At 43.9% G+C, this 15,000-nt stretch overlaps 1 protein-coding gene across 2 annotated transcripts in view; it reads right to left on the bottom strand.

The window, feature by feature from the left end:
• The window catches only part of si (sucrase-isomaltase), a 110,406-nt gene that overhangs the window by 26,063 nt on the left and 69,343 nt on the right, over nt 1-15,000 (bottom strand). For both annotated transcript variants that reach the window (XM_064975291.1, XM_064975290.1), the window contains exons 29-36: nt 13,773-13,869; nt 9,152-9,264; nt 8,705-8,830; nt 7,510-7,638; nt 7,296-7,412; nt 6,422-6,484; nt 6,178-6,294; nt 5,978-6,068 (exon numbers count right to left, since the gene is read on the bottom strand). In XM_064975291.1, the coding sequence (XP_064831363.1) occupies nt 5,978-6,068; nt 6,178-6,294; nt 6,422-6,484; nt 7,296-7,412; nt 7,510-7,638; nt 8,705-8,830; nt 9,152-9,264; nt 13,773-13,869 (853 nt within the window). The remainder of the gene's footprint in view (nt 1-5,977; nt 6,069-6,177; nt 6,295-6,421; nt 6,485-7,295; nt 7,413-7,509; nt 7,639-8,704; nt 8,831-9,151; nt 9,265-13,772; nt 13,870-15,000) is intronic.

The raw sequence follows: 15,000 nt of genomic DNA, 5'->3' as shown, positions 1-15,000 counted from the left end.
CCTTTCTGTCGTTTCCCCAAGGTGTCTGCAGCATTGTGACGTATTTGTAGGCAGATCATTGGAAGATTGACCATAAGAGACCACATTTACCACGTGTCCGCCCGGTGTCCTGCGCCGAAATTGGTGCGCAAAAGTCACCTGCCAGTATTTTTCCATGGGGCACAGAGAGAGAAGCAAGCTTCCACGAACTGCATGTCAATGAAGAGATATGTGAAAAAACACCTTGAGGATTGATTCCAAACAACGTTTGCCATGTTTCGGTCGATATTATGTAGTTAATCCGGAAAAAGTTTCACGTTGTAGGTGACTGCATTTTCGGTTCGTTTCGGTAGCCAGGCGCAATGTAGAAAACGGAACGATTTCTCCTACACACAGATGCTTTCAGGAAACACTGCGCATCTGGTATGTGGCTGGGAGTCTCCTCATTGAAAACATCAGAAGCTCTTCAAAGGTAAATGATTTTATTTATTTGGTTATCTGGCTTTTGTGAAAATGTTGCGTGCTACATGCTACACAAAATGCTATGCTAGCTTAGCATACTCTTACACAAATTAGTCAATTTCTATGGTTCAAAAGCATATTTTGAAAATCTGAGATGACAGTGTTGTTAAGAAAAGGCTAAGCTTGAGAGCAAACGCATTATTTTAATTTTATTTGCAATTTTCAGAAATCGTTAACGTTGCGTTATGCTAATGAGCCTGAGGCTTAGTCACAATCCCGGATCCGGGATGGGGAGTTTCAAGAGGGGGAGTGCGCACATGTGGCTATTCTGTGTTGAGCAGTTAACAAAGAAACAAGTTCAGTTCTCCTATACGCTTCATTTAGAGCTATTAATGCAACTTTAATTGTGATACAAACGTTCAACTATATGTTTTCAGTTTCAATCGTTTCTAAGGCTGCTGGTTTCAATACAAAAAGGTTGTATGAAAGGCATAATCTCTGCTTTGTTGTTTTTGGCAGGCTGTACACACTTCATCAGTCTCTTATTCACAATTTGACAAGGACTTGATAATGCCTCGAATTTGTGTGGCCGTTATGCCACCTAAAAAAATACATGTCTTTGTGTGGCCGTTATGCCCTCGGACTGAATATAATAATTATAATTCCTCTTATTTCGTCGACCTGCTTCAAAACACCTCTCACTCACATGGCTCTCTCAGATAGCTAAATTCTAATTAGCCAATGCCTGTCACGTGATTGGGTCTTTATCACAGGCTACAAGTGAAGAAAGACACATTGGGCTCCTTATCCAATTCCCGAGGTGCATATTGAAGATATTGGAAGTACTGTCCACATTTAAGTCAACCAAAAAAGCCTAAAGAACAACAATATCACTAGCCTGTGTTAATCTACTATCCCCCATAGTACAAAAGTTGACCTATTCTACTCTGTGCGAGAAATAAATATTCCAAAAATAGTCTGGGACAGTTGTGGGATGCGATAGATCCCAAAATGAATACAACCACTAGCATCAAATGAGGCTGACACAACAGATCAGAATGTTTAGATTAGAATGTTGATAAAATGTTAGGCTATTTCTTCTCGTGATAAGCACAGCAATGCACACATGACAGTAGTGTGAATGTCCCAAAATCCATTAGTGGGAAAACACAATTTTCAAAAGTGATCACAAATGTAATTATGCATGTAATTAATTTATTACAAAGGTGCGTTTTTATGGTGAAAATGTACTTCTCCAGTTAGGCTCTACACCTGTTGTAAAGCAGACTGAAGTTATGTGGCCACTTTAATTGTGATACAAACCTTATTAAAACATATAGGCCTATGGGCTAGAGTAACGATCGTCATAATGGGTAGACCAAGGCGCAGCGTGATTTGGGTTCATCATACTTATATTAAATGTGAACCAGCAACAAAACAATAAAGAGAAACAAACGAACGTACAGCCTTGTAGGGCTCAAAAGCAACAATACAAAAGCAAGATCCCACAAACAACAGGTGGGAAAAAAAGGCTACCTATATATGATCCTCAATCAGAGACAACGATAGACAGCTGCCTCTGATTTAAACGTGTTAACCCTCGCAAGGCTGCAGGCCCAGACGGCATCCCCAGCCGCGCCCTCAGAGTATGCGCAGACCAGCTGGTCTGGTGTGTTTACGGACATATTCAATCAATCCCTATACCAGTCTGCAGTTCCCACATGCTTCAAGAGGGCCACCATTGTTCCTGTTCCCAAGAAAGCTAAGGTAACTGAGCGAAACGACGACCGCCCCGTAGCACTCACTTCCGTCATCATGAAGTGCTTTGAGAGACTAGTCAAGGACCATATCACCTCCACCCTACCTGACACCCTAGACCCACTCCAATTTGCTTAATCATCAAGTTTACGGACGACACAACAGTGGTAGTCTTGATTACCAACAACGACGAGACGGCCTACAGGGAGGAGGTGAGGGCCCTCGGAGTGTGGTGTCAGGACAATAACCTCACACTCAACGTCAACAAAACTAAGGAGATGATTGTGGACTTCAGGAAACAGCAGAGGGAGCAGCCCTCTATCCACATCAACGGGACAGTAGTGTAGAGGGTAGTAAGTTTTAAGTTCCTCGGCATACACATCACAGACAAACTGAATTGGTCCACTCACACAGACAGCATCGTGAAGAAGGTGCAGCAGCACCTCTTCAACCTCAGGAGGCTGAAGAAATTCGGCTTGTCACCAAAAGCACTCACAAACTTCTACACATGCACAATTGAGAGCATCCTGGCGAGCTGTATCACCGCCTGGTACGGCAACTGCTCCGCCCACAACCGTAAGGCTCTCCAGAGGGTAGTGAGGTCTGCACAACGCATCACAGGGGGCAAACTACCTGCCCTCCAGGACACCTACACCACCCGATGTTACAGGAAGGCCACAAAGATAATCAAGGACAACACCCACCCGAGCCACTGCCTGTTCACCCCGCTATCATCCAGAAGGCGAGGTCAGTACAGGTGCATCAAAGCTGGGACCGAGAGACTGAAAAACAGCTTCTATCTCAAGGCCATCAGACTGTTATTAAACAGCAACCACTAACATTGAGTGGCTGCTGCCAACACACTGACTCAACTCCAGCCACTTCAATAATGGGAATTGATGGGAAAGGATGTAAAATATATCACTAGCCACTTTAAACAATGCTACCTAATATAATGTTTACATACCCTACATTATTCATCTCATATGTATACATATATACTGTACTCTATCATCTACTGCATCCTTATGTAATACATGTATCACTAGCCACTTTAACTATGCCACTTTGTTTACATACTCATCTCATATGTATATACTGTACTCGATGCCATCTACTGTATCTTGCCTATGCTGCTCTGCACCATCACTCATTCATATCTTTATGTACATATTCTTTATCCCCTTACACTGTGTATAAGAAATTAGTTTTGGAATTGTTAGTTAGATTACTTGTTGGTTATTACTGCATTGTCGGAACTGGAAGCTCAAGCATTTAGCTACACTCGCATTAACATCTGTTACCATGTGTATGTGACAAATACAATTTGATTTGATTTGATTTGATTGGGAACCATACCAGGCCAACATCAAAATGCAAAAACTAGACTACACATAGAAATAATAAACTAGAACACCTACCAGTCACGCCCTGACCTTCTCCACCATAGACAATAAAGGCTTTCTATGGTCAGGATGTGACAGCTAGGTTAAATGAGGTGGGCGACTATGATTTGAAAAAAAATTCATTTTAGGATACCATGGTTAATTTTAGGATACCATGGTTAATTTTAGGATACCATGGTTCATTTTAGGATACCATGGTTAATTTTAGGATACCATGGTTAATTTTAGTATACCATGGTTAATTTTAGGATACCATGGTTAATTTTAGGATACCATGGTTAATTTTAGGATACCATGGTTAATTTTAGGATACCATGGTTAATTTTCCTGCCAGCCAGGTAGGCTGTACTCCTGTTGTAAATATAAGCAATTTGCTTAATATTAGGAAAGCTGAGAAATAAATATAGTAGGCCTAGCCTATAGAAAGCTGATGGGGTCCTCCTCTTTTTAAGAGACCATCACTCTGTCGTTTTCTCACGCAATTGCGTAGCCTATAGAAATGTTGTGCAACATGAGCTCTCATGGTTGATTCGATTTTCTATTACGTTTGCAATGACGTCAGAGTGATTAGAGTGATTAGAGGGACAATATAGTGCTCAGTACCAGGCAGTTAGCACGTTTGCTAGACTACTAATGGGGCGGCAGGGTAGCCTAGTGGTTAGAATGTTGGACTAGTAACCGGAAGGCTGCAAGTTCAAACCCCCGAGCTGACAATGTACAAATCTGTCGTTCTGCCCCTGAACAGGCAGTTAACCTACTGTTCCTACGCAGTCATAGAAAATAAGAATTTGTTCTTAACTGACTTTAAATAAAGGTAAAAAAAAATGAAAAATGCAGCAGCAGCATCAGAGCTTGGAGAAGCCTAATTACCGTGACTAAAAAAATCTCAGGGAATTTGACTGCCGTCATGACTGTTACTATGGCGATAATATGGTCACCGCAACAGCCCTAGTTATGGCCCAACTCAGTGGCATTGTGGTTAGAGTGTCCGCCCTAAGATTGGAAGGTTGAGAGTTTGATCCCGAGCCTAGTCATTCCAAAGACTGTAAAAATGGACATGATGCGTCTCTGCATAGACTAGTGTCCTCACCATACTTGTACATTAACTGTCAGTGTCTTGATGCAGGTGTGAGTGTATTGACACAGGTGTGAGTGTATTGACACAGGTGTGAGTGTATTGACACAGGTGTGAGTTTATTGACACAGGTGTGAGTGTCTGGATACAGGTGTGAGTGCATTGATACAGGTGTGTGTATTGATACAGTTGTGAGTGTATTGGCACAGGTGTGAGTGCATTGATACAGGTGTGAGTGTATTGATACAGGTGTGAGTGTCTTGATACAAATGTGAGTGCATTGATACAGGTGTGTGTATTGATACAGGTGTGAGTTTATTGACACAGGTGTGAGTGTCTGGATACAGGTGTGAGTGCATTGATACAGGTGTGTGTATTGATACAGTTGTGAGTGTATTGGCACAGGTGTGAGTGCATTGATACAGGTGTGAGTGTATTGATACAAATGTGAGTGCATTGATACAGGTGTGTGTATTGATACAGGTGTGAGTGTATTGATACAGGTGTGAGTGTATTGATACAGGTGTGAGTGTCTTGATACAAATGTGAGTGCATTGATACAGGTGTGTGTATTGATACAGGTGTGAGTGTATTGATACAGGTGTGAGTGTATTGATACAGGTTTGTGTATTGACACAGGTGTGAGTGTATTGGCACAGGTGTGAGTGTATTGTTACAGGTGTGAGTGTATTGACACAGGTGTGAGTGTATTGATACAGGTGTGAGTGTATTGATACAGGTGTGAGTGTCTTGATACAAATGTGAGTGCATTGATACAGGTGTGTGTATTGATACAGGTGTGAGTGTATTGATACAGGTGTGAGTGTATTGATACAGGTTTGTGTATTGACACAGGTGTGAGTGTATTGGCACAGGTGTGAGTGTATTGTTACAGGTGTGAGTGTATTGACACAGGTGTGAGTGTATTGGCACAGGTGTGAGTGTATTGTTACAGGTGTGAGTGTATTGACACAGGTGTGAGTGTATTGGCACAGGTGTGAGTGTATTGATACAGGTGTGAGTGTATTGACACAGGTGTGAGTGTATTGACACAGGTGTGAGTGTATTGACACAGGTGTGAGTGTATTAACACAGGTGTGAGTGTATTGATACAGGTGTGAGTGTATTAACACAAGTGTGCGTATTGATACAGGTGTGAGTGTATTGATACAGGTGTGAGTGTATTGACACAGGTGTGCGTATTGATACAGGTGTGAGTGTATTGATACAGGTGTGAGTGTATTGACACAGGTGTGAGTGTATTGACACAGGTGTGAGTGTATTGTATTGTTCTTACGTGGCATGTATGGGGGGTGGTCGTAGACAGTGGGACCCAGACACTTCTCTCCAACTGTTCCATGGACAAAGCTGGATGGTTCATTCATGTCCTAAACACACAATCACACTCAATGTAAAGCACAGACTGTGTGTGTGCGTGCGTGCGTGTGTGCGTGCGTGCGTGCGTGCGTGTGTGTGTGTGTGCGTGATATCACTCACGATCCAGAGTCCATCAAATTTCATGATTTTATTGTAGAACTGTGAAATCTCCCTCTGCCACCACGTTGCTGTACGATTCATGAAGAAGTCTGGGAATGCGGCATAGGACCTATAGATCTGGGAGTGGCCAGAGAACACATGACCAAAAGAACATTCAGACATGTCAGTAATTGGACTGTAAAACAGGAAGTGTGTCAGGCTCTGTGATTGGGCAGTTGATGTGTTAACAGGAAGTGAGACATACCTCTACTTGCGTGTCCCAGTCTACAGACTCATTGACTACAACACCAGGGAAGTCAGGCCATACCTACAACAGATAGAAAAGACAACTTTAGTACAGTTGAATAGAGGAAATTAGTAGAGTTGAGTAGAGTTAAATAGTATAGTTGAATATAGATAATTAGTAGAGTTGAATAGAGTCAATTAGTAGAGTTGAATAGAGAGAATGTGAAGTTTGATAGAGATAATTAGTAGAGCTGAATAGAGAGAATGTGAAGTTTGATAGAGACAATTAGTAGAGTTGAACAGAGAGAATGTGAAGTTTGATAGAGACAATTAGTAGAGTTGAATAGAGAGAATGTGAAGTTTGATAGAGACAATTAGTAGAGTTGAATAGAGAGAATGTGAAGTTTGATAGAGACAATTAGTAGAGTTGAACAGAGAGAATGTGAAGTTTGATAGAGACAATTAGTAGAGTTGAACAGAGAGAATGTGAAGTTTGATAGAGACAATTAGTAGAGTTGAATAGAGAGAATGTGAAGTTTGATAGAGACAATTAGTAGAGTTGAACAGAGAGAATGTGAAGTTTGATAGAGACAATTAGTAGAGTTGAATAGAGAGAATGTGAAGTTTGATAGAGATAATTATAATAATTAATAGAGAATAGAAAGCCGGATGAACACAGCAGAGTAATGAATGTGATGTCAGACTCAGACCTCCATGTGACTACTTCCTCTCTCTCTCTCACTCACTTATTCTTTCTTCTTTATTTTATTCCATTTCGAACTGGTAGTTTAAAAACTTGAATATTCTATTGTTGTCCGTCAGTTTAATCCTCAACTCAACCCACCCTCCCCCTCTCTCTCTTTATGCCACCCTCCCTCTCCATCTCCCCTCACCTTCCCCCAGACGATGTCATTGCTGAGGTCCTTGGGCCATTTGATAAATACGTCTTCTTCTACACCACGGTCAAAGGCAGTGTAGGGCGTTGTCTCGTTAGCACTGATGGCAGGGTCCTGCACACATTATACACAAACACATTGTCAGACGATACGTCAGGCCCTTATTACTGTTTTAAATGTGATCGTTAATGTTTCGTATTCCAAAATGTACCAGTATGAAGATGAATCTCATGCCCTCTCCTCTCATGTGGTCCACCAGGGCTGGTAGACCCTGGAACTGGCTGTCCAGCACAAAGTCCAGCTGGCGCTCCAAGTAGTCTATGTCTGCATACTGCACATCCTACAGGAGGTCGAGGGTATGGGTTAGTCTATGTTCTGCATACTGCACATCCTACAGGAGGTCGAGGGTATGGGTTAGTCTGTGTTCTGCATACTATACATACTACAGGAGGTCGAGGGTATGGGTTAGTCTTGTGTTCTGCATACTGCGCATCCTACAGGAGGTCGAGGGTATGGGTTAGTCTGTGTTCTGCATACTGCGCATCCTACAGGAGGTCGAGGGTATGGGTCAGTCTATGTTCTGCATACTGTACATCCTACAGGAGGTCGAGGGTATGGGTCAGTCTATGTCTGCATACTGCACATCCTACAGGAGGTCGAGGGTATGGGTCAGTCTATGTTCTGCATACTGCACATCCTACAGGAGGTCGAGGGTATGGGTCAGTCTATGTTCTGCATACTGCACATCCTACAGGAGGTCGAGGGTATGGCTCAGTCTATGTTCTGCATACTGCACATCCTACAGGAGGTCGAGGGTATGGGTTAGTCTATGTTCTGCATACTGTACATCCTACAGGAGGTCGAGGGTATGGCTCAGTCTATGTTCTGCATACTGCACATCCTACAGGAGGTCGAGGGTATGGGTTAGTCTATGTCTGCATACTGCACATCCTACAGGAGGTCGAGGGTATGGGTTAGTCTATGTTCTGCATACTGCACATCCTACAGGAGGTCGAGGGTATGGGTTAGTCTATGTTCTGCATAATGCACATCCTACAGGAGGTCGAGGGTATGGGTTAGTCTATGTCTGCATACTGCACATCCTACAGGAGGTCGAGGGTATGGGTTAGTCTGTGTTCTGCATACTGCACATCCTACAGGAGGTCGAGGGTATGGGTTTGTGGCCTAGGAAATGACTGTTGCTGACAAGGGCACTGGAGATGAGGATGCTTAAACAGAAAGAAGAGGGTTTAATATAGGTAGAAAGTATTGTAGGGTGTAAAGTAAGGGTACTTGAGTACGTAGTATGTACGTAGAGTAACAAAAAGCTATTAATGATAACAAATGGTGTTCTAGGGTGATGAGTAAGGGCACTTGTTTGAAGTGTATAATTTAAGGGTGCTTACGTAGGGTATTCCTGCTGCTCTCATATCTCTGTAGAGGTCTGCTATCTCTGTGTCGTTGGCGTATCCATAGCGACAGAGCTGGAACCCAAGGGACCAATAGGCAGGGAGCACGGGACGTCCAATCAGCTGAAGGGAATGAACAAGGATTTGAAACCAGTTACGAAAGTTTACTTTTGGCTGAGATATGTCTTAAACAAGTTGTTGATTATGTGCTTTGTCATGCACTGTCTGAAGCTGCACGTGTGTGTGTGTGTGTGTGTGTGTGTGTGTGTGTGTGTGTGTGTGTGTGTGTGTGTGTGTGTGTGTGTGTGTGTGTGTGTGTGTGTGTGTGTGTTTAGATTGGCTAGATGAGGGAGCAATGAAGCGTAAAAGTCGCAGCTGCTGTAGTCCATCAGGAGGTGCACAGAGCCAGACAAAACACACACACACACACAGAGAGAGACTTACGGCAGTATACTCCTCCACCACCAGTTCTGGGGTGGGTCCCATCACAATGTAGAAGTCCAGGATGCCCCCCAGGGTACGATAGGTCAGGGCAGGGGTCGGCTGGAAGGTCACATCTAGTGTCAAAAGTTAAAGGTCAGTGAATGTAAATGTTTATATATATTCCTCTAAGGTCAACAAAGGACCATTTTGCAATTGATATTACATGATGCCAGTATGTCCTTGAAACAAAACAAAGGAGACACACTGTACGTAGAAAGGGTTTGTTTGAGCTGGAGTTAGAAAGGGGTCCTTGAGTAAGATGGCGCCGGAGAGGAACGCAGATGTTTTACGTTTACCCAACCTAGTGTGCTTTTTTTGGTTCGCTTATTTGTGTTGATTGTAACTTATTTCTGTTACTTATTTTATACATAATGTTGCTACTACCGTCTCTTATGACCGAAAATAACTTCTGGGCATCAGGACCGCGATTGTTCACCGCGGACTGGCAGAATAATATTTTTCCTTTCTCGACTCTGACGAGCCCGATGCGAAGGATATACTGCTTTCTCGGGAACAGGTCCAATCCCTGTGATTTGAGTGAAGAGGAGGCAGAGAAAGAGGGGCCAAAGGGCGGGCTGCCTTCTGAGAATTTGCAGGCGATTGAATAAACTCCCACTTCCTTCCATTCTGCTAGCAAACGCGCAATCTTTGGAGAATAAAATTGACACGCTACTCATTAAGATTAAGCTACCAACAGGACATTAAAAACTGTAATATCTTATGCTTCACGGAGTCGTAGCTGAATGACGACACTATCAACATAGAGCTGGCTGGTTATACGCTACACTGGCAGGATAGAACAGAGGTGTCTGTTAAGACAAGGGGTGGCGGATTGTATATTTTTTGTAAATAACAGCTGGTGCACGATATCTAAGGAAGGTAGACTATCTCATGATAAGCTGTAGACCACACTATCTACAGAGAGACTTTTCATCTGTATTTTTCGTAGCTGTCTACAAACCACCACAGTCAGAGGCTGGCACTAAGACAGCACTGAATGAGCTGTATTCCGTCATAAGCGAACAAGAAAACGCTCACCCAGAGGTGGCGCTCCTAGTGGCCGGGGACCGTAATGCAGGGACAATTAATTCAATTTTACCAAATTTCTATCACCATGTTAAATGAGCAACCAGAGGAAAAAGATATCTTGACCACCTATACTCCGCACACAGAGAGATGTACAAAGCTCTTCCTCGCCCTCAATTTGGCAAATCTGACCATAATTATATCCTCCTGATTCCTGATTACAAGCAACAATTAAAGCAGGAAGCACCAGTGACGAGATCAAGAAAAAAGTGGTCAGATGAAGCAGATGCTAAGCTACAGGACTGTTTTGCAGCACAGACTGGAATATGTTCCGGGATTCCTACGATGGCATTGAGGAGTACACCACATCAGTCATTGGCTTCATCAATAAGTGCATCGATGATGTCGTCCCCACAGTGACCGTACGTACATACCCCAATCAGAAGCCATGGATTACAGGCAGCATCCTCACTGAGCTGAAGGGTAGAGCTGATGGATTCAAGGAGCGGGACTCTATCCCGGAAGGAAGCATAAGTAATCCCGCTATGCCCTCCAAAGAACCATCAAACAGGCAAAGCTTCAATACAGGATTAAGATCGAATCGTACTACACGACGAGCTAAACTACTTCTATGCTTTCTTCAAGGCAAATAACACTGAAACATTACAGACTTTAAAGGGAAGCACAGCCGAGAGCTGCCCAGTGACACAAGCCTACCAGACAAGCTAAACTACTTCTATGCTTTCTTCGAGGCAAGTAACACTGAAACATGCATGACTGCACCAGCTGTTCTGGAAGACTGTGTGATCATGCTCTCCGAACCTCTCCCTGACCGAGTCTGTAATGCCAACATGTTTTAAGCAGACCACCATAGTGCTCAAGAACACTATGATAACCTGCCAAAATGACTACTGACCCGTAGCACTCACATCTGTAGCCATGCAGTGCTTTGAAAGGCTGGTCAAGGCTCACATCAGCACCATTATCCCAGAAACCCAAGACCCACTCCAATTTGCATACCGCCCCAATAGATCCACAGATGATGCAATCTCTATTGCACTCCACACTATCCTTTCCCACCTGGACAAAAAGAACACCTATGTGAGAATGCTATTCATTGACTACAGCTTAGCGTTCAACACCATAGTACCCTCAAAGCTCATCAATATGCTAAGGACTCTGGGACTAAACACCTCCCTCTGCAACTGGATCCTGGACTTCCTGAAGGGCCGCCCCCAGCCACGCTTATCCTCAACACAGGGGCCCCTCATGGTTGCGTGCTCAGTCCCCTCCTGTACTCCCTGTTCACTCATGACTGCACGGCCAGGCAGACTCCAACACCATCATTAACATTTGCAGATGACACAACAGTAGTAGGCCTGTTGTTTCCGGTTGCTGAATGATTATTTCCCTTCTGTAGCAAACTGGCTCAAATGAAGATACTACATCTGTAGAAAATGGTGTTTTGATCTGTAGTTAGGAAAATAGGTGCTATCCAGAACTTAAAAGGGTTCTTCAGCAGTCTCCATAGGATAACTCTTTGAAGAACCATTTTGGTTCCAGGTAGAACCCTCTGTGGAAAGGATTCTACATGGGCCCAAAAGGGTTCTACTTACAAAGCATGTAGAGGTCTGTCATTTTTTCATAGGTACACTTCAACTGTGAGAGACGGAATCTAAAACAAAAATATCCAGAAAATCACATTATATGATTTTAAAGTAATTCATTTGCATTTTATTGCATAACATAAGTATTTGATCACCTACCAACCAGTAAGAATTCTGGCTCTCACAGACCAGGATCCCGCCTGTTCTCCACTCATTACCTGTATTAACTGCACCTGTTTGAACTCTTTACCTGTATAAAAGACACCCGTCGACACACTCAATAAAACAGACTCCAACCTCTCCACAATGGCCAAGACTAGAGAGCTGTGTTAGGACATCAGGGATACAATTGTAGACCTGCACAAGGCTGGGATGGGCTACAGGACAATAGGCAAGCAGCTTGGTGAGAAGGCAACAACTGTTGGCGCTATTATTAGAAAATGGAAGAAGTTCAAGATGACGGTCAATCACACTCAGTCTGGGGCTCCATGCAAGATCTCACCTCGTGGGGCATCAATGATCATGAGGAAGGTGAGGGATCAGCCCAGAACTACACGGCAGGACCTGGTCAATGACCTGAAGAGAGCTGGGACCACAGTCTCAAAGAAGACCATTAATAACACACTTCGCCGTCATGGATTAAGCGCATGTCCAGGCCCGTCTGAAGTTTGCCAATGACCATCTGGATGATCCAGAGGAGGAATGGGAGAAGGTCATGTGGTCTGATGAGACCAAAATAGAGCTTTTTGGACTAAACTCCACTCGCCGTGTTTGGAGGAAGAAGAAGGATGAGTACAACCCGAAGAACACCATCCCAACCGTGAAGCATGGAGGTGGAAACATCATTCTTTGGCGATGCTTTTCTGCAAAGGGGACAGGACGACTGAACCGTATTGAGGGGAGGATGGATCAGGCCATGTATCGCGAGATCTTGGCCAACAACCTCCTTCCCTCAGTAAGAACATTGAAGATGGGTCGTGGCTGGGTCTTCCAGCATGACAACGACCCGAAACACACAGCCAGGACAACTAAGGAGTGGCTCCGTAAGAAGCATCTCAAGGTCCTGGAGTGGCCAAGCCAGTCTCCAGACCTGAACCCAATAGAAAATCTTTGGAGGGAGCTGAAAGTCCGTATTGCCCAGCGACAGCCCCGAAACCTGAAGGATCTGGAGAAGGTCTGTATGGAGGAGTGGGCCAAAATCCCTGCTGCAGTGTGTGCAAACCTGGACGAGAACTACAGGAAACGTATCATCTCTGTAATTTCAAACAAAGGTTTCTGTACCAAATATTTACTTCTGCTTTTCTGATGTATTAAATACTGATTTCATGCAATAAAATGCAAATTAATTACTTTAAAATCATACAATGTGATTTTCTGGATTTTTGTTTTAGATTCCGTCTCTCACAGTTGAAGTGTACCTATGATAAAAAGAAATACAGACCTCTACATGCTTTGTAAGTAGGAAAACCTGCAAAATCGGCAGTGTATCAAATACTTCTCCCCACTGTATGTGTTTATGTGACCGATAACATCTGCTAAATATGTTCATTCGACCAATACATTTTTATTTAATTTGAGTACCATTACATTTAACATTTACTTTTCAGTCATTTCACAGACAGTCTCATCCGAAGGACTGAAAAACATTGTCCTATATCCTATCGGATCACCTGCAGCTGAAATGACACCAGTGTTGTTTCATGCCTGGATACAGAAAGTTCTTCAGCAAAGTTCTTTATTCAGTCTGGTACAGAATGAGAGAAGCATGTGACTCTTTTCAGTGTGTGCTATGCAGAATAGTCTCGAATGATGTAAGTTATATACTGTACATTCTGTCAGAAGGACATATGCAATAACATCCTCACACCTTCACATACATAGATGCATATGACTATATGCATATGGCCAGGAACATAAAGTGTGTGTGTGAATGTGTGCGTTGTCCTCACCCATAGCGTTGCTGTTCAGCAGTAGTACCCCATGAGCATCGGCAGTCGTCTCCAGACCCATATAAAAGGGATGAACACCATAGCCATTCAACTTATACTGTACCAGGAGAGAAAGAGAGAGAGACAGAGATTAAAAATGATGCATTAGATCCCAGAGAGTCCCAGAATTAATTTGAGTGGAGGCACAGATAGAGACAGGATACTGGGTTCCCTCTGTGGAGGCAGAGATAGAGACTGGATACTGGGTTCCCTCTGTGGAGGCACAGATAGAGACTGGATACTGAGTTCCCTCTGTGGAGGCACAGATAGAGACTGGATACTGAGTTCCCTCTGTGGAGGCACAGATAGAGACTGGATACTGAGTTCCCTCTATGGAGGCAGAGATAGAGACTGGATACTGGGTTCCCTCTGTGGAGGCAGAGATAGAGACTGGATACTGAGTTCCCTCTGTGGAGGCAGAGATAGAGACTGGATACTGAGTTCCCTCTGTGGAGGCAGAGATAGAGACTGGATACTGAGTTCTCTCTGTGGAGGCAGAGATAGAGACTGGATACTGAGTTCCCTCTGTGGAGGCAGAGATAGAGACTGGATACTGAGTTCCCTCTGTGGAGGCAGAGATAGAGACTGGATACTGAGTTCCCTCTGTGGAGGCACAGATAGAGACTGGATACTGAGTTCCCTCTGTGGAGGCAGAGATAGAGACTGGATACTGAGTTCTCTCTGTGGAGGCATAGATAGAGACTGGATACTGGGTTCTCTCTGTGGAGGCAGAGATAGAGACTGGATACTGAGTTCCCTCTGTGGAGGCACAGATAGAGACTGGATACTGAGTTCCCTCTATGGAGGCAGAGATAGAGACTGGATACTGGGTTCTCTCTGTGGAGGCAGAGATAGAGACTGGATACTGGGTTCTCTCTGTGGAGGCACAGATAGAGACTGGATACTGGGTTCCCTCTGTGGAGAAAAATATAGAAATCGCTGTGTGTGTGTGTGGGGGGGGGAGACGACAACCTGGTGGCACAAGGATGTGGGGTGATGTCACGAGTCAGAAGAGAAAGGTTATTAGCTCTAACAAAGACTGACAGCTAATGACGACACACACAATCACACAAAAACGCACAAGCACACGCACCCACCCATCCATCTACCCACGCACACACACAGACACACACAGACACACACACACACATAGGAGAGGCTCAAGAGGGGAACATACACACTGCATTAC

Source organism: Oncorhynchus masou, chromosome 9, assembly GCF_036934945.1.
Source record: "Oncorhynchus masou masou isolate Uvic2021 chromosome 9, UVic_Omas_1.1, whole genome shotgun sequence".
NCBI classification, from domain to species: Eukaryota; Metazoa; Chordata; class Actinopteri; order Salmoniformes; family Salmonidae; genus Oncorhynchus; species Oncorhynchus masou.
The sequence above is the reverse complement of the archived record's forward strand: the minus strand, read 5'-3'. Positions and strand labels throughout refer to the sequence as shown.